A 20610-nucleotide genomic window follows, 5' to 3' on the forward strand; every position below is an offset into this window, starting at 1 on the left:
TCTCAAAGAGGCTTAATTTTGAGGCACCTGGGGGGCTCAGTCGTTAAGTGTCTGCCTGTGGCTCAGGTCATTATCCCAGAGTCCTGGGATTGAGCCCTGCATTGGCCTCTCCGCCCAAGAAGCCTGCTTCTCCCTCTTCCACTCCCCTTGCTTGTGTTCCCTCTCTGGCTGTCTCTCTCTCTGTCAAATAAATAAATCTTTAAAAACAAAACAAAACGAAGAAACAAAGAGGCTTAATTCAAACTAATACCAGTAGATTAGTGTTCATAATATATATAATATATAGTTTAGGTAAATTACTATACTATAAAAACATTTAATAAAATCTTATAAGAAACTTACAAATGACTGATGATTGATAATTCTCTTAAGTAAACAGACTACAATAACATTATAGTCACTGGCTAAGTTGCATCAGTTTTTTTTAATTCTCTTTGATTTTTTCTCCTGGTCTTCTGTTATCCTTTCTGCAGGTCGCTTCTTCAACCCCTTCATTTTCCTGGTTTGTAGTTTGCTTAGGTCTTGCTTCTGCATATGAATCCTTCCATAAGTTGTACCGAAAGTATCATGGGAGACATTTTTCTTCTTCTTTGGCTATGAAACAAGAAAAAAAAAAATATATATATATATATATACACACATAATTATATATATTCATTATACATATAATGGTATCTATTGTATAAACTGGTAAAAATCTAGTGTACATTAACTATTTTACTAACAATTTCCATTAGTGATCACCAATTCAATATAATCTATAACCCTATAGACCTTTCTTCTCAAACTTAAACACATACAAATCACTTGGGAATCTTGTTAAAATGCGTATTATAATTCAATACATCTGGGTGGGACCTGAGATTTAACATTTCTAACAATTCCCAGGTAAACTGTCAGACCACACTTCAAAAAGCAACACTTACAGACTATGCTAATCATTATCATGCATTGAGATAATTTCTTGTGTTTCGCTTAAGGAATTGTGACTATCATTTAATCTTTACTAGTATTCCAGAGATGCCATTTCCACTTTTATAAAACCATTCAAAAGTCAAAATAGGTTTTATGCAAGTATGGGTTACATACACATCCTGTACTCTAAATCCCCAATCTCCACAATACCCCAATTTTCTTTCTTGCTGAAAACCAGCAGTCTTGGCTACCAGAAAGCTCTTAGCCGTAGTTGATGTGTGGTTTCTACAACTCTTTTATTACCCTTTATGTTTGGCTTATTTGCTTCTTCCTCCTTTTCTTTGTTCTTAGAGTCTAATTTTATCTGTATTATTGATCTCTTTCTATATGTTCTTTAGTGTCCTATGCTGCAAACCCTTTTGGAAAGAAGAGTGGAATATACAAATAAATGTGGCACCAATCTCCAAGTTACAAACCTTGAGGGCTTTTGGCATTTTCATAGATAATTTATAAAGATCATCTGATGCCAGATGTGTCCTCCTCAGAACCAGATCCAATGAGGGTCCCATCTCTTCCAATTCAATCCTTGGTGTTCTGCAACCAGATTTCTTCAACAGCAACCTTTACGAAGCAGGAAAAAAAGAAATGTTGCTTTGACTTTGATGGAAGTCCTATCCCCTCAAATATTTTTGTTCAAGAGAATTACAGTTCATAAAATGACAGTCTTTAGGAGGCTGAGCTTCTTAAATACTTTCTGCGTTTAAGCCAAGTCTATTCTTTGGTTTGCTGCTTTTTAAAAATCAAAAACAAAAGAATACTACATTGTTGGGCACCTGGGTAGCTCAGTCAGTTAAGTGTCTGCCTTCAGGTCATGATCTCAGGATCCTGGGATCGAGCCCTGCATCTGCTCCCTGCTTAGTGAGGAGTCTGCTTCTCCCTTCCCCTCTGACCCACCCCCTACTCGTGCTCTCTTTCACCTAAATAAAATATTTAAAAAAAAAAATACAATATTGTTGAGAAACAGTAAGTGAGACAGACAATTCTTCTAAGAAATTAAATCCCCCCCCCTTTTAAAAAAGATTTTATTTATTTGAAAGAGAAGAAGGGCACCTGGGTGGCTCAGTGGGTTAAAGCCTCTGCCTTCAGCTCAGGTCATGATCTCAGGGTTCTGGGATTGAGCCCCACATCGTTCTCTTTGCTCAGCAGGGAGTCTGCTTCCCTCTCTCTCTGCCTGCCTCTCTGCCTACTTGTGATCTCTATCAAATAAATAAATAAATAAAATTTCAAAAAAAAAAAAGGTTTGAGAGAGAAGAGTACAAGCTGGGGAGCAGGCAAGCAGGGTCCCCCCTGAGCAGGGAGCCTGACAATGCAGGGCTTGATCCCAGGACCCTGGGATCATGACCTGAGCCGAAGGCAGATGCTTAGCTGAGCCACCCAGGTACCCCAGAAATGGAATCCTTTGATTTGACTTCTTCATCTTATTTATAGATTTACATAATTATAAAAACAACTGGGCCTTTGAAACATTACATTTACATGATTAACAAATTCTTATTTCTCTAAGACCCATTCAGAATCCACTTCTGAGTATAGTATAGACACATACTAATCTCTGTAGATTGGAGTGAACTTTAAAACCCTAATATAACAAAACCACAACCTTCTAGATTCCGTATATCAAAATAGTTCTGGATCTGGAAACAGATGAGCAACACAGACAGAGAGGAGACTAACAAATTCTTTTTGTGAATGATACAAGAACAGCTCAAAGACCTGAAGATTATTTGAGCTAACTCAATTTGTTATAGTGGGCAGATCTCCACATGGAATAAAAGAAGTAAATGAATAACAATGTTTATAAAAGTTCAAACTTTAAAAAAAAAAATCAAACTTGTCACACCAAAGGTAGAATTTGAGAGAAGCAACAAATGACATGAGGGAAGAGACAGAACATACGAGTACAAGCACAATAAGGAAGACCTAAGAACAACAAACTCCAGAAAGCAGAAGTGAGTGTGCAGAAGCTCATTAACAGCCTTTTGGGCGTCACATGCAGACGGTCTCCCCATGGGAGGTGCATCTAGTGTAAGGAGAGTCTTAATGACAGATATGCTGTACCAGACACAGTGATTTACACCAAACTGAACAAGGCAAAAACAAAACAAAACAAACACCGACCTAGGATATGTAAGAAGCAGACATGTTAAGCAATAAAAAAGATTTACTAACAATAAAAGATCACAAGAATATTAGTATGGGACTTGAAGAGAGCAAGCAGAGGGGAAATAAGCCAAAACAAGGGTGCTTAGCCCGCTCTCTTCATAGTGGTTCCAGGAGAAGAGAGTTGAGAGTACACCAGTCTCAGGCCCCTAAAAGCTGATTGAAGGCATATGGCAGCAATGACCATTTGACTCTGCTATAACTCACTTATTTCTGTTTTTGAATCCACATATTCAATACCTCCAAATAAATGACATTTATAAAGCTGAACTCGTAACAAGATTAGTATCTTGATTAACATCTTGTGTCCAATAGACTACTGAAGAAATCAGGAAACTCTACATAGAAAAAGAGCCAACTAAAAGTGTTTCTACCACTTAAAATGCTTATTTTCAGCTAAGTGGAAAAGTTGTAGATCTAGACAGCTCATGGCATGCCTAATGGATTCACATTACCCAAGTACCTTTTTATCTATGCAAGTATCCTCCTACCAAAGTAATTTGAGTATATAATTAAGATTACTTCCAAATAACCGCATATATATATATCGTTTATGTGTGTATATATTTAGTATATATATCTACATATGCTGTTATTTACCAAAGAATTAAGTTACAGTGCCATACTGTCTGTGTAGATGATCTTTTTTAAAGATTTTATTTATTTATTTGAGAGCGAGCGAGAGAGCAGAAGCTGGGGTGGTGGTGCAGGACAGAGGGAGAGAGGGAGAAGCAGACTCCCCACTGAGCAGGTAGCCCAACATGGGGCTCAGTCCCAAGACTCAGAGATCATGACCTGAACTGAAGGCCAGACGCTTAACTGAATGAGCCACCCAGGTGCCCCTGTGTAAATGTTCTTGCCTGAATTACTTCATGGGGCAGGTTTATTGGCAGATCAAATGACAGAAACAGAAGAAAACTTTCTCCAATTTTCAGTTTTCTATGTATGGTTTCTGGTAACAGACCTATAATTCATTTTCTTTATTAAACTTTTAACAGTGAAATCTAAAACCTAAAATTATTATCATCATTTTGAGCATTCTTAGTTTTTTTTTTTTTTACAATTTTGTCAAACTTCCTTGAATTTTTTTGTAATTTTTTTTCAGGGTTCCAAGATTCATTGTTTATGTGCCACGCCCAGTGCTCCATGCAATACGTGCCCTTCTTTTTTTTTTTTTTTTTTTTAAGATTTTATTTATTTATTTGACAGAGAGAGAGATCACAAGCAGGCAGAGAGAGGAGGAAGCAGGTTCCCTGCGGAGCAGAGAGCCCGATGCGGGGCTCGATCCCAGGACCCTGAGATCATGACCCGAGCCAAAGGCAGCGGCTTAATCCACTGAGCCACCCAGGCGCCCCAATACGTGCCCTTCTTAATACCCACCACCAGGCTCACCTATCCCACCACTCCCCTCCTCTCAGTTTGTTTCTCAGAGTCCACAGTTTCTCATGCTTCATCTCCCCGATTTCCCCCAACTCACTTCTCCTCTCCAACTCCCAATGTCCTCCATGTTATTGCTTATGCTCCACAAGTAAGTGAAACCATATGATAATGGACTTTCTCTGCTTATTTCACTCAGCCTAATCTCCTCCAGTCCTGTCCATGTTGGGTATTCATCCTTTGTAATGTAATATTCCACTGTATATATAGACCACATCTTCTTTATCCATTCATCTGTTGAAGGGCATCTCAGCTCTTTCTACAGTTTGGCAACTGTGGCCATTGTTGCTATGTGGACACTGGGGTACAGATGGCCCTTCTTTTCACTACATCTCTATCTTTAGGGTAAATACCTAGTACTGCAATTGCAGGGTCTTAGAGTAACTCTATTTTGAATTTCTTAAGGAATCTCCACACTGTTTTCCCAAGTGGCTGCACCAACTTGCACTTCCACTAACAGTGTAAGAAGGTTCCCCTTTCTCCACATCCTCTCCAACACTTGTTGTTTACTGCCTTGTTAATTTTGTTCCTTCTAACCAGTCTAAGGTGGTATCTCAATATGTTTTTTCTTTTTTTAAGATTTTATTTATTTGACACAGAGAGATCATAAGTAGGCAGACAGAGAGGGAAGCAGGCTCCCCACTAAGCAGAGAGCCCCATGCGGGGCTTAATCCCAGGACCCCGAGACAATGACCTGAGCTGAAGGCAGAGGCTCAACCCTCTGAGCCACTCAGGAGCCCCCTCAATGTGGTTTTGATTGGAATCTCCCTGATGGCTACTTTTCATGTGTCTGTTAGCCATCTGTATGTCTTCTTTGGAGACATACATGTTCATGTCTTCTGCCCATTTTTGGACATGATTATCTGTCTTGTGTGTGTTGAGTCTGAGGAGTTTCTTATAGATCTTGGATATCAGCCCTTTGTCTGTAGTGTTATTTGTGAATATCTTCTCCTATTCTGTGGGTTTTCTCTTTGTTTTGCTGTTTCCTTTGCTGTGAAGGTTTTAATCTTTTTTTTTTTAAGATTTTATTTATTTGACAGAGAGATCACAAATAGGCAGAGAGGCAGGCAGAGAGAGTGAGAGGGAAGCAGGCTCCCTGCTGAGCAGAGAGCCCAATGCGCAACTCAATCCCAGGACCCTGAGATCATGACCTGAGCCAAAGGCAGCGGCTTACCCCACTGAGCCACCCAGGCGCCCCTTAATCTTTTTTTAAAAAATATTTTATTTATTTGACACAGAGAGAGAGATCACAAACAGGCAGAGAGGTGGGCAGAGAGAGAGGGGGAAGCAGGCTCCCCGCTGAGCAGAGAGCCCGGTTGCGGGGCTTGATTCCAGGACCCTGAGATCACGACCTGAGCCAAAGGCGGAGGCCCAACCCAATGAGCCACACAGGCACCCCCCGGAGCTTTTGATCTTGATCAAGTCCCAAAAGTTCATTGTCACTTTTGTTTCCTTTGCCTTTGGGGACATGTCTTAAAAGAATTTACTGTGGCCAATGTTGAAGAGGTTACTGCCTACTTTCTCCTCTAGGAGTTTGATAGATTCCTCCCTCACGTTGAGGTCTATTATCCATTTCAAGTTTATCTTTGTAAAGTATGGTGTAAGAGAATAGTCAAGTTTCATTCTTCTATACATAGCTGCCCAATTTTCCCAGCACCATTTATTGAAGGGACTGCCTTTTTTCCACTGGTTATTTCTCCCACTTTGTCAAACATTATTTGACCATAGAGTTGAGGGTCCACATCTGGGCTCTCTACTCTGTTCCACTGGTCTATGTGTCTATTTTTGTGCCAGAACCGTGCTGTCTTAGTGATCACAGCTTTGTGGTAAAGCTTGAAATCAGGCAACATGATGCCCCAGTTTTGTTTTTCTTTTTCAACATTTCCTTAGCAATTCGGGGTCACTTCTGGTTCCATACAAATTTTAGGATCGTCTGTTCTAGCTCTTTGAAAAATGCCCATGGAATTTTGATCGGGATGGCATTGAAAGTATAGATAGCTCTAAGCAGTATAGACATTTTAACAATGTTTATTCTTCCGATCCATGAGCATGGAATGCTTTTCCATGTTTTTGCATCTTCTTCAATTTCTATCATGAGTTCTGTAGTTCCTCAGGTACAGATCCTTTCCCTCTTTGGTTAGATTTATTCCCAGGTATCTTATGGTTCTTGGTACTACAGTAGATCGAATCGATTCTCTAATTTCCCTTTGTATATTTTCATTATTAGTGTATAAGAAAGCAAAGGATTTCTGTACATTGATTTTGTATCCTGCCACATTACTGAATTGCTGTAGGAGTTCTAGTAGTTTGGGGGTGGAGTCTTTTGGTTTTTCCATATAAAGTATCATGTCATCTTCAAAGAGAGAGAATTTGACTACTTCTTTGCCAACCTGAGTACCTTTTATTTCTTTCTGTTGTCTGCTGTTGCTAGGACTTCTAGTACTATGTTGAACAACAGTGGCGAGAGTGGACATCCTTGTCGTGTTCCTCATCTCAGAGGGAAGGCTGTCAGCTTTTCCCCATTGAGGATGATACTCACCGTGGGTTTTTCATAGACTTTATGAAGTTGAGGAATGTTCCTTCTATCCCTATACTTTGAAGCATTTTAATCAGGAACAGTGGCTGTATCTTGTCCAATGGTTTTTCTGCATCAATTGAGAGGACCATGTGGTTCTTCTCTCTTCTCTTATTGATTTGTTCTATCACATCGATTGATTTGCAAATGTTGCACCTTGCATCCCAGGGATAAATCCAACCTGGTCATGTTGGATAATCTTTTTTTTTTTTTAATTTTTTTTTATTTGTCAGAGAGAGAGCGAGTGAGAACTGGCAGATGGAGGCAGAGGGAGAAGCAGGCTCCCTGCCAAGCAAGGAGCCCAATGTGGGACTCAATCCCAGGATGCCGGAATCATGACCTGAGCCGAAGGCAGCTGCCTAACCAACTGAGCCACCCAGGCATCCCTGGATAATCTTTTTAATGTACTGTTGGATCCTATTAGCTAGGATCTTGTTGAAAATCTTGGCATCCATATTCACCAGGATATTGGTCTGAAATTCTCCTTTTTGATGGGGTCGTTGCCTAGTCTGGGGATCAGGGTAATGCTGGCTTCACAAAAAGAGTCTGGAAGTTTCCCTTCTGTTTCTATTTTTTGAAACAGCTTCAGAAAAATAGGTATTATTTCTTCTTTGAATGTTGGTAGAATTCTCCGGGGAATTCGTCAGATCCTGGGCTCCTGTTTTTTCGGAAGTTTTTGATCACTGCTTCAATCTCAATACTAGATATTGTCTATTCAGGTTGTCAATTTCTTCCTGATTCAGTTTTGGAAGTTTATAGGTTTCCAGGAATGCATCCATTTCTTCTAGGTTGCTTAACCTATTGGCATATAACTGTTGATAATAATTTCTGATGATTGTTTCCATTTCCTTGGTGTTAGCTGTGATCTCTCCCTTTTCATTCATAATTTTATTAATTTGGGCCCTCTCTCTTTTCTTTTGGATTAGTTTGGCCACTGGTTTATTGATATTATTGATTCTTTCAAAAAACCAGCTTCTAGTTTCACTGATGTGTTCTACTGTATCTCTACTTTCTATCTCGTTGATCTCTGTTCTAATTTTGATTATTTCCCTTCTTGTGTGTGGGGTTGGCTTAATTTGTTGTTGACTTTCCAGTTCTTTAAGGTATAAAGAGATATGGTGTATTCTGGATTTTTCAATTTTTCTGAGTGAGTCTTGGAAGGCTATATATTTCCCCCTTAGGACCACATTTGCCGTATCCCATAGGTTTTGGGACCAATGTGTCTTCATTCTCATTGGTTTCCATGAATTGTTGAAGTTTTTCTTTGATTTCCTGGTTTAGAATCTAAAATTTTTTTTTTTTAAAAGATTTTATTTATTTATTTATTTATTTATTTTTTAATATTTTATTGATTTGACAGACAGAAATCACAAGCAGGCAGAGAGGTAGGCAGAGAGAGAGGAGGAAGCAGGCTCCCTGCGGAGCAGAGAGCCCGATGCGGGGCTCGATCCCAGGACCCTGAGACCATGACCTGAGCTGAAGGCAGAGGCTTTAACCCACTGAGCCACCCAGGCGCCCCAAAGATTTTATTTATTTATTTGACAGAGAGAGATCACAAGTAGATAGAGAGGCAGGCAGAGAGAGAGAGAGGGAAGCAGGCTCCCCGCTGAGCAGAGAGCCCGATGCGGGACTCGATCCCAGGATCCCGAGATCATGACCTGAGCCGAAGGCAGCGGCCTAACCCACTGAGCCACTAAGCAAAAAGAAGAGACTGACACTGACTCATTAAAAACAAAATTAAGGGGCACCTGGGTGGCTCAGTTGATTAAGCCTCTTCCTTCAACTCAGGTCATGATCTCAGGGTCCTGGAATCGAGCACCGCATCAGGCTCTCTGCTCAACAGGGAGCCTGCTTCCCCTGCCCCATCCCCTGTCTGCTTCTCTGCCTACTTGTGATCTCTGTCAAATAAATAAGTAAAATCCTTATAAATAAATAAATAAATATGAGATTAAAACCCTTTCCTTCACCCACATCCCACCATACACACCGCAATTTTTTTTTAAAATAGACATTTCATTTCCAGGCCATCATGTCTCCAGCCCACACCCAGAACTGTTACATCATATGCCTATCAATCTCCGTATCAGATCCTAACCTCAACCTTTGTTTTGTTTTGTCTCCCTGTAAGCTCTAAATCAAAAGAGACATTCAATTCTGCAAGGCTCTATGGTACATCAGGATGCAGGGATGAAAAGACATACAACTCTTTCCTTCTCAAATGGGCTCAGGCTATTAGCTATGTTGATGGGTAATTTCCATACATTTTAAAACAATATTTGCATGGTGCCTGAGTGGTTCAGTCCGTTGTTTCTGCCTTCAGCTCAGGTCATGGTCCTGTGGTCCCGGGATCGAGCCCCACACTGGGTTCCCTGCTCTCTGGGGAGCCTGCCTCTCCCTCTCTCTCTGCCTGCCACTCCTCCTGCTTGTGCACGCTCTAATAAATAAAATCAATCAATTAATCAATAAAAATAAAACATTATTTGCCTATTCCTGGAGGAAGACTGCCATTACCACTCTTGTTCAAGTTGTAATTTCCCTATTTTTCTCCCTTCCATGTTTTTCATTACTTAAACTCCTTGCCTACAATGCTGTTTGCTTTTTAAGGTATGCTAATACTTCCTCGTTTTGCATATTTCTCCCCACAGAACCTAACCAATGTCATGGCAAAGGCAAATGTGGCAGTTACTAAAAATTTCCTGTTTTATATGCATGGCTTTGACTTTATAGTGAATAAAATTCTCCAAGGAATATAAATGGTCACTCACATATGAGGAATTATTATACGATACATGGGAAGAGTCATTAACAATAACTTATTCCCCCCAAAAGGTCAAATCAAAGGTTATGTTAATATAATTTCATGTTTACACTTTCTTTCATCCAAAAAATTCAAAGCCATTTTCTAAGATTAACCTTATTAACTTCACAAATGGGTACCAATGGTAACTATTACCTTTTACCAACTGCTTAAGGGCTGGTTCCAAGTAAAAGAAGAGGGCAGGACACCTAAGTGTAGCTTGCAAGAGTGCCTAAGGAAGCACACTAAGTGAGACACACTTCTCCAGCATCTTCCCACCTCTATCCACAACCCCCCCTTATAAAGGAATTACTATTGAGCTTTCAGGGACCGCAGATTCACATGAATGGGATCACTCACTACCTTCTGCAGAGGAAAAACAGAGACCTTAGGAAGTGACCTGCCTAGGTCATGCAGCTAAGCCTGGTCCAGAGCCAGCTCACTGGGCTCAGAGGTGATGCTCATCCCTCGGACCACTTCTTCCTTCCTCTGCCAAGGGCGGCACAGCCTCTGCAGACAAAGCTAGCCTACATTTGATGATTTGTTTTTGTCCACTAGCAGCTTGCTCTCAATCACACAGTCCATTTTCTATTATAAATCAATAGCTAGCATGTATTACTGGGCCTGTATAAAACAACTGGGATTAAATTTATACTAGTGTCTCTGCTCTCTAAAGTTCACACTTTTTTTTTCACTATGGGACATGCCATGCTAACCTAATGTGATTCCAGCAATTCTTAAAGTAAGTAGATGGGTAGATATGTGTAATTACACTGCTTAATTTATCCATGTTCTGAAGTCTGATTTACTAATTTTCTGTCAATTTTCTTTTCTCTGCATTTCTTTCTTTACAAATTAATCTTCTTTTCACTAAATACAAGTTCTGATACAAGTGAATACTTTCTTTGTTACTGTTTACAATGAAAGAGTTTAGATTACTGTCATTCATTTCTCATTCTCAAAGATGTTGCTCTTTATATTTTTAGCTCCCTTATATCTCCAGGTGGGCTGATCACAGTAAGTTTTCAAAAATATTTTTCTTATGTTAGTGATTTTTCGTCTTTCCAGTTCTATAAATTGGAGTCATCTACTTTATATATTCTTCATAGCACCAAAGTTAAGTTTGGAAACTCACAGACTTAAGGCTTTCAATCTCAGCAAGTTCAAAATGATTATAAAATCCGTCTTGCTTTAAAAAAATAAAATAAAAATAAAAATGAGTATCGATCATGTGGTTATTTTATTGCATTTTGCCTATCTAAACTATCTAAACAAAAGGAAAATACACAAATAGAAGTGATGATACCAATCATGGTGAAAAGAACGAAGTATCTGATTCAATACAGTTGAAACAAAGATGGGAATTATTGAGAAGAGGTGAATATTTAAATTCATTTGGACATTCATTAACACAAGCTGGTCAACCAGGTATTCCATCGTGAAGAAAAGAACAAATTTAGGGGCCTGGCTGGCTTAGCCGGTAGAGCACGAGACTCTTGATTTTGGGGTTATAGGTTCAAGCCAGACATTGTTGGTAGAGCTCACTGGGAAAAAAAAATGTAAGGGCACCTGGGTGACTTGGTTAAGCGTCTGACTCTTGATTTCAACATTGGATCATGATCTCAGAATTGTGAGATTGTGCCCATGTTGGGCTCTGAGCTAACCAGGGAGCCTACTTGAGATTTTCTGTCTCTCCCTCTCCCCCGCTCTGCACCTGGGCACATACATACACTCTCTCTCTCCCCCCTTAAAAAAATAATTAATTTTAAAAATGTAAAACTGTGGATGAAATGCTGAAGTCCACAAATGGCTGCACATACAGCACTAACACAAAGAAGACATGTCAACACTGAATAGTCAGTGGCTCCAGGCTGCCATGCCGTAACTCAAAATCGGACATTAGTCTCAATCCTATGTACAAAGGCAGGCACTTTGTGGGAACTAATATATTCTCCAGGAGTGTGTGGGTTGATCAGCCAGTGCCAATGCTTTATTTTAAAAAAGAATGTATGGGGGCGCCTGGGTGGCTCAGTGGGTTGAAGCCTCTGCCTTCGGCTCAGGTCATGATCCCAGGGTCCTGGGATCGAGCCCCGCATCGGGCTCTCTGCTCAGCAGGGAGCCTGCATCCACTGCCTCTGCCTACCTGGGATTTCTGTCTGTCAAATAAATAAAATCTTAAAAAAAAAAAAAAAGAATGTATGTAATAAAATATATATATATGTATGTATCCACATACACACACATACATATATATATATGTGTATACATACATACATACATATACATACACATACATATATATATATATATATCTCACGATTACCTCAAAAGGCTTGACAATTGCAGCATATCATTAAGCTTTTAATGAAAACAAAATCAGTGTTAGGATTTACATTTATACCACGTTAAGAGTAGAGCTGGAAGGTCTAGGCTGGAGAAAGTAAAATGAGTCTAGCCACTAAATCTTCTCATTCCTTTCAGACTCCTTTTTAGATTCAGAGTTTTGAGATTTGCTTTGGCTGGCCTAAGACTTGTGTCTTGGTGCTCTAAACCCAGTCATGAAAAAGGAGCCAGGGGGTGCCTGGGTGGCTCAGTGGGTTAAGCAGCTGCCTTCAGCCCAGGTCATGATCCCAGGGTCCTGGGATCAAGCCCTGCATGGGGCTCCTTGATTAGCAGGAGCCTGCTTCTCCCTTCCCATCTGCTTGCCACTTCCCCTGCTTGTTCTCTCTCTCTAAATAAAATCTTGGGCGCCTGGGTGGCTCAGTGGGTTGAGCCGCTACCTTCGGTTCAGGTCATGATCTCAGGGTCCTGGGATCGAGTCCCGCATTGGGCTCTCTGCTCCGCAGGGAACCTGCTTCCTCCTCTCTCTCTCTCTGCCTGCCTCTCTGCCTACTTGTGATCTCTGTCAAATAAATAAAAATCTAAAAAATAAATAAATAAAATCTTTTAAAAAGGAGGGAGGGCACCTGGGTGGCTCAGTTAGTTAAGTGTCCGATTCCTGGTTTTGGCTCAGGTCGTGATCTCATGGTTCATGGGATCAAGCCCTGAGTCAGGCTCCATGAGGCATCTGCTTGGCACTTTCTCTCCTTCCTCTGCTCTTACGCCCACTCTCTCTCTCTCAAATAAATAAAAGATCTTTAAAAAAAAGAGAAAAGAAAAATAAAAGAGATACGGCATAACGTAGGGTCAAGACTGAATTAGTGTTCTAAGCTCAGAGGAGTGTCACATCAGATGCTCTGGGGCCCTGGAAAAGCAGGGTTTCAGAGGCAGAAGTGAACAGGGAAATGACAGACGTGAGGAACAGCACAGATCTGCTGTACCACTACGAGTTTGCAAACTCTCCAAACAAACTTTTGACCAAACACCAATTCTAAGTTTGAGCTCTACAAAGGTCACACTAAAATGCTAACCCTGTATTCAAAAATATCCTACAAAATGTACTTACTTATAGCTCCGAAAATAAATCTTCCCATTCAGTGCAGTGAAGTGCAGAACATACTCTAAACCAGCCAGGCGGATATTTGGTACTGTGGGGCCTCTGAAGAAATCTGAAAACAAATTTGAGGTTGTTTAAAAAAAAACAACCCAAAACTAACATGCTTTTAAATTCAGTTACAGAAAGCCAGACTGTAAAATGTTCTATATTGAATCAATACGTATCTAAAAAGATAAACAGATGGCACAAAAGCCAATCCCTGAGAATGTCTGAGAGACCCACCACCCCTCTACAATGTAAGCTCGTGACTTTATTTCTGTGTTTAGTTCACTGACCCATGTAGTTTTTCAGTTTTGAAATTCTCACTCTAGGGACACCTGGGTGGCTCAGTTGGTTGGGTATTTGCCTTCGGCTCAGGTCATGATCCTAGGGTCCTAGGATGGAGCCCCACGTCAGGCTCCTTGCTCAGCGGGGAGTCTGCTTCTCCCTCTCCCTCTGTCTGCTGCTCCCCCTGCTTGTGCTCTGTCAAATGAATAAATAAAACCTTAAAAAAAACTTTTCTCTCTTGCTTTTCCTCTGCCCATGACCCCACATGCTTTCTCTCTCTCTCTCATAAATAAAGTTGTTTGCTTTTTTTTTTAAAGATGGCAAATTTCTATAAAAACAGCTGTTCAGGGGTGCCTGGGTGGCTTAGCTGGTTAAGTGTCTCACTCTTGGTTTCAGCTCGGGTCATGGTCTTAGGGTTGTGGGATCAAGTCCCGCATAGGGCTCCAAACTCTAACATGGAGTCTGTTTGTCTTTCTCCCTCTACTACTCCCCCTGAATTCTCTCAGATAAATAAATAAAATCTTAAACACACACACACACACACACCCCAAAGAGCTGTTCAAACTTTGACTATTAAATCAAATTAGCCTTTGTTTTATGGTAGAGGCCAACACAAAAGAAATTCTAATGGAAATCTCAATTATATGAGCAAAGATAATAAATTATTAACACCAGAAAAGAACCACTGAGATCCATGAGTAGGCTGTTTTCCCCATGGTATGGCAGTCATACCACTGGTGGCACGTGAAATGATCTTAACCCAACCAAAAGAAGCATGGACTGCCTGATTTATCTAAAGTTCTACAAAATGCAAATAATCCATAATGACAGAAAGCAAAGTAATGTTTGCTTCAAATACAGAAATAGGATAGATTGCAAACAGGCACAGGCTAATTTTGGGGCGTAATAGGTGATCTTGACTGCAGTGGTGTTTTCACAGGTATAAACATACGTCAAAATCCATCAAATTTTAAAATTTTAAATACGTAGACTTGCCACAGACCTGTACCCGAAACGAACAGTACATTATATGTTAATTTAAAAAGTTTAAGAATTTTAAAAACCCGTGAAACAAAAAAATAGTAGACTTGCTTATATGTAAATTATACCTCAAAAGTTGTTTAAAATATAATTTAAAATGAAAAAATTTAAAGTAATCCCTAAAAATAAAAAACAAATGAACCTGTGTACTGAGCATTATCATACAGAAAATAACTATTTTAAGTGACTTCAAAACAGTGATTTGGGGGCATGTAGGTGGCTCAGTCGGTTTAGCATCTGACTCTTAATTTCTGTTCAGGTCATGATCTCAGGGTCCTGGGAGCCCCGAGCTGGACTCCACACTAGTGCAGAGTCTGCTTGAGATTCTCTCTCCCTCTCCCTTGCCCCACACTTATGGTCTCTTAATAAATAAATAAAGCTATCATAAAACACACACACACACACACACACACAGAGTGATTTGACCACATATTCTTTTTCTTCTTCTTCTTTTTCTAAGAGAGAGCAAGCAGGAGTGAGAGCGGAGGCAGGGAGGGGAGGCAGAGAGAGAATCCAAAGCAGGCTCCATACTCAGCGGAGAGCTTGAGCTCATAACCCTGAGACCATGACCCAAGTCAAAATCGAAATAAGAGTCAAATGTTTAACCTACTGAGCCACCCTGGTGCCCCTGACCATATTCTCAACAGGATATATTTTATAGACAAAAAGAACTGCAAGAAAAATAAAAAACAAAACCACAAAACTTTCAACGCAAGCAGTGTTCATATTATGAGTAGTAACACTGGTATCTTATTCTGAGACTGCTGCATGGTTAGTACAGTATAAAATAAAGGCACAATTGTTTGGATTATGGAGAACCTGTATTTTTGTCATGGATACATATGTGTAAGATACATATGTAAGAAGATACATATGTGAGGTCAATGAAGTTAAGAGCCTAATGTCCTAAATTTGAATTAGAAGTTTCAGTATGAACTCAGGATACATTTTATCTTAACAAATTTCAAAGTTCTGTTCATTAAAAAAGCCTACAAACAATGACCAACCATGAAACAATTCCTAGCACCCTAACTGTGATTTCTAAAATAATTTCTCAATTTAAAAAAGTTCAGGGCGGGGCGCCTGGGTGGCTCAGTGGGTTAAGGCCTCTGCCTTCGGCTCGGGTCATGATCCCGGGGTCCTGGGATCGAGCCCCGCATCAGGCTCTCTGCTCCGCAGGGAGCCTGCTTCCTCCTCTCTCTCTGCCTGCCTCTCTGCCTAGTTGTGATTTCTCTCTGTCAAATAAATAAAATATTAAAAAAAAAAAAAAAAAAGTTCAGGGCATGGGGAGGGCACGTTTTGCATGGAGCACTGGGTGTTGTGCAAAAAGAATGAATACTGTTACGCTGAAAAAATAAATAAAATGGGAAAAAAAAAAAAAAGAAAAAAGAAAAAAAAAAGTTCAGGGCTCCTTAGAGAAACAGCTGATACCAGGAATGGAGCAATGAAGGTATAAGAGGAGTCTGAAACATCAAAGGGGCAATGAATTAAAATGTGTCAAAACTCAGAACACTACCAAAAAGACTGATCCTAAAATGGGCAAGAATGATGGCTGAGATAAAGAGAGACATTAAAGAGTAAGGATATAGATGAAAAGCCTGGTTAAATATGTATATGAGGTAGAAGATAAATTGGTTATGGTCAGAAGGAAAGCCCCATGGCGATTCACAGACCTGTACCCCTGGGGCTAATAATACATTATACGTTTATAAAAAAATATAAATAAATAAATAAATAAATAGGAAAAAAGTCTCAGCTTGAACCTTTATTCAATGGATCAATTCCAAGTAAAAATAAGGCCTCAAACATGGCTATGTCCGTGAGTAAATATACTGAGAAAGGGCACAGAAGGCTGACCAGGGTGTTGATGGGAAAGATCAGGGGATCTGGAGTTAAGAGAACAGATCAGATCCTGATTCTGCCACTTACTAGCTCTTTACTCTGGACAAATGAATTAACTGATTTCAATTTCTTCATCTACAACAAGGTACTATTACCATAATAAACTGAATGTTTTCCCCTTCTACCCCCCAATCCCTGCCAAATTCATATGTTTAAGTCCTAACCTCTAATGAAGCTGTATTTGGACCTCTAAGGAAGAAATTAAGGTTAAACGAGGCAGGTCGTAAAGTTGGGGTTCTGGTCCCATAGGATTGTGTCCTTAAGAGACCGTACAAAGCTGACACCCTACATCTTTCCCTTCCTCCCATGCACAGACACGAAGGAAAAGCCAGGTGAGCACATGGCAAAAAGGCAGTAAGAGTCCTCATCAGAAATTCTGATCTTGGACTTTCAGCCACCACGACTGAGAGAAAATAAATTTCTGTTTTTAAGCCACCCAGTGTATGCTATTTTTTATAGCAGTCCAAGTAGATTAATATGATTACCTTTGTAAGGCTGCAGATTACCGGACCTAAACTATGGCAGTTATTTTCATCATTGCATATTTTTCAAGTGGAGTTAAGAATTAGGAAATGAAAAAGGTTAAAAAAATTTATATGACGGCTGATAAAGAGAAAGAGTAAGAAAAAGTAACCCACTTAAGGAGTTAAATTTTAAGAGAAGTCTCTCTTAAATAAAGGAACATTTAATAAAACTAACTTATTACTTGAGGGTGCCTGGGTGGCTCAGTGGGTTAAGCCTCTGCCTTTCAGCTCAGGTCATGGTCTCAGGGTCCTGGATCGAGGCCCGCATCAGGCTCTCTGCTCAGCAGGGAGCCTGCTTCCCCCTTCTCTCTGCCTCTCTGCCTATTTGTGATCTCTCTCTCTGTCAAATAAATAAAATCTTTAAAAAAAAAAAAACTTATTACATGATTTACTATCATCTTTGTATATAAGAAATAGTAATATTAAAAAGTAACCATAAAAATTAGGATACATTAAATCTAAAAAGATATTTACTGATTTTCTATAAAGAAAAGCAAGACCACTAAGAATAACTCAAATCTACACCATATTTAAGAAAGCAAAACAGAAGCAAAATCCAGAATAAACAAAATGTGTACCTGGCATAAAAACACAGAAGTTAATAAGTTAACTTTTCTTTCTGGCCAATTACCAAAATAAAACAAAACAAAAAACCCCACAAAAATCCCTTCCTAAAAGTAAGCAAGCCCTTGATAAAATTCTCTTTCCCTACTGTTCTACTTTATTTCATACGAACACAAAACATACACCAACGGGTCTGCAGCTGGTCTTACTTTATATTTACGTTAAAAACTCGACTTCCCTTGGGGCCTGACAATCTCACTTCATTCCTCCACCTTCTTCCTGAGATTTCTTGTTTTCACTCCCCTTCTCCTCACACTGCATTATGTGGCTATTCCTGCCATCTAGTGGAAGCATGAAATAATAAAGCTTTTATAAAAACCACTTAAAACCAAATGAAAGCCTTCTCTATTTTAATAAATATATATTGATAATTAATAATTATACGGAAGAACAAGGGGGAAAAAGGCAGAAAACCTGGACCAATGGAGTACAAGAGCAAGGAATCTTGGCTAAAAACCACCCTTGAAATTTTGGGGTGTGTAATATTGAAAGAAGGAAAATGTTAGTCATTGTCTTTCATGAATTTTTTTTTTAATTCATGAAAAATTCAGGTAAGAACCTACAGCAAAGGGGCGCCTGGGTGGCTCAGTGGATTAAGCCGCTGCCTTCGGCTCGGGTCATGATCTCAGGGTCCTGGGACTGAGCTCCGCATCGGGCTCTCTGCTCTGCAGGGGGCCTGCTTCCTCCTCTCTCTGTCAAATAAATAAATAAAATCTTAAAAAAAAAAGAACCTACAGCAAAGACTACAATCAGTCAATTGTTCAGCATGGCCCTCCCTGATGGATGGCAGAAGCAGAAAAGCTTGGTTTCATTTTAGCTCACCTACTTAACAGCTCTTAACTTCTCTAAGCTTCCATTTCACCTGTAAAATGGGAGTATCACTAAACTCAAGAGCTTTAGTAAGGACTGAACAGGTTAACAACAGTACCTAATTCTTTAAAAATAGCCATTTTTAAAAAAGATTTTATTTATTTATTTGAGAGAGAGAGAGCACACGTAGGTAGAGCGGCAAGCAGAGGGAGAGGGAGAAGCAGGCTCCCCGCTGAGCAGGAAGCCCGACTCCGGGCTCGATCCCAGGACCCCAAGATCATGACTGGAGCTAAAGGCAGCCACTTAACTGATTGAGCCACCCAGGTGCTACTAAAAAAAAAGTCATTTTTTAAAAGTAATTCCAACATTCAACATGGGGCTTGAACTCATGACCTGAGATCAAGAGTCTGATGCTCTCCTGCAAATAACCCAGCCAAATGCTCCCAAAACAGCCATTATTAATAAGAGAAATGAAAAGTTTTGGGGGCGCCTGGGTGGCTCAGTGGTTTAAGCCGCTGCCTTCAGCTCAGGTCATGATCTCAGGGTCCTGGGATCGAGTCCCGCATCGGGCTCTCTGCTCGGCAGGGGGCCTGCTTCCCTCTCACTCTCTCTGCCTGCCTCTCTGCCTACTTGTGATCTCTCTCTGTCAAATAAATAAATAAAAAATCTTTAAAAAAAAAAAAAAAAAAGTTTTGAAAATTGTAGTCCCAGCAATAAGCCCATAAATAATCACAAGGAAAAATGAAAGCAATGAGTCTGCCCACAAATGTTTTTCAGTTGGCTCAGATTTGTTTTTGTTTTGTTTTTTAAGATTTATTTATTTTACAGAGAGAGAAAGAACACAAGTCAGGGGAGGAGCAGAGGGAGAGAGAGAATCCTCAGACAGACTCCCAGCTGAGCACAGAGCCCAACGCAGGGCTCAGTACCAGGACTCTGAGATCATGATCCGAGCTGAAACTGAGAGTCAGGTGCTTAACTGACTGAGCCACCCGGCACTCCACTTGCTCAGATTTGAATAAATTATTATTTATATTATTATATATAATACAATTATATATAATTATATAATACTAATATATAATAATTATAAATAAAATATATCTTAATATAAAAATATATACCTTGTTTATTATTATTTATTTATTTATAACATATACTCCATCAACTTTCCAAAAGTGATTTAGGGCAAAGTATATAAAAATCCAGGGGCACCTGGGTGGCTCAGTGGAGTGGGTTAAAGTCTCTGCCTTCAGCTCAGGTCATGATCCCAGGGTTCTGGGATCAAGCCCTGCATCGGGCTTTCTGCTCAACAGGGAGCCTGCTTCCCCACCCTTTTTCTCTGCCTCCCTCTCCACCTACTTGTGATCTCTGTCAAATAAATAAATGAATAAAATCTTAAAAAAAAATTATAGGAAAAAGAAAAATCCAAAAGAAGGGCAACTAAAAAACTAAAGCAAAAGTTGTAAGAATGGTGCAGGAAGGGTCACCTGGGTGGCTCAGTCGGTTAAGCAGCCCTGTATCGGACTTCCTGCTCAGTGGGGAGTCTGCTTCTCCCTCTGACCTTCCCCCATTTCATACTCTTTCTCTAATAAATAAAATCTTAAAAAAATGTTTTTAAAAAGAAAATTACAGAGAACAATAATGCCAGCTTTTCAAAAAAGGTAAGAAAAAGTGATTTAAAATAGGTAAATCTAATGTCGATCCCAGATAATGACAATAACTGTACACTGAGTTTTAAGAAGATGACTCATAAACACACAGGAAAAGAAGTAGTCATTACATAAATCATTAGGAACTAATATAACTTCACTAAGAATAAGTCATCTGTAAGACAACTTTATAAGGTCGTGAGAATAAAGCAATACATATAAAGTACCTAGTACATGCTTGGCACTTTAGGATGACAATGAGATCAAAGGAGCTAAGGAAGTCACTAAAGGTTTCCTCAGGAAGAAACTTGATCTGAAATTTGCAAAAATGAAAGAAACTAGGTAAATAAGAA

At 39.7% G+C, this 20610-nt stretch overlaps 1 protein-coding gene across 2 annotated transcripts in view; it reads right to left on the reverse strand.

The window, feature by feature from the left end:
* Positions 1-359: 359 nt before the first annotated feature.
* RPF2 (ribosome production factor 2 homolog) overlaps positions 360-20610 on the reverse strand; it is a 43055-nt gene continuing 22804 nt past the window's right edge. For both annotated transcript variants that reach the window (XM_046004103.1, XM_046004104.1), the window contains exons 8-10: positions 13390-13492; positions 1392-1536; positions 360-594 (exon numbers count right to left, since the gene is read on the reverse strand). In XM_046004103.1, coding sequence (XP_045860059.1) covers positions 415-594; positions 1392-1536; positions 13390-13492 — 428 coding nt within the window. In that variant the 3' untranslated portion in view covers positions 360-414. The remainder of the gene's footprint in view (positions 595-1391; positions 1537-13389; positions 13493-20610) is intronic.

Source organism: Meles meles, chromosome 5, assembly GCF_922984935.1.
Source record: "Meles meles chromosome 5, mMelMel3.1 paternal haplotype, whole genome shotgun sequence".
NCBI classification, from domain to species: Eukaryota; Metazoa; Chordata; class Mammalia; order Carnivora; family Mustelidae; genus Meles; species Meles meles.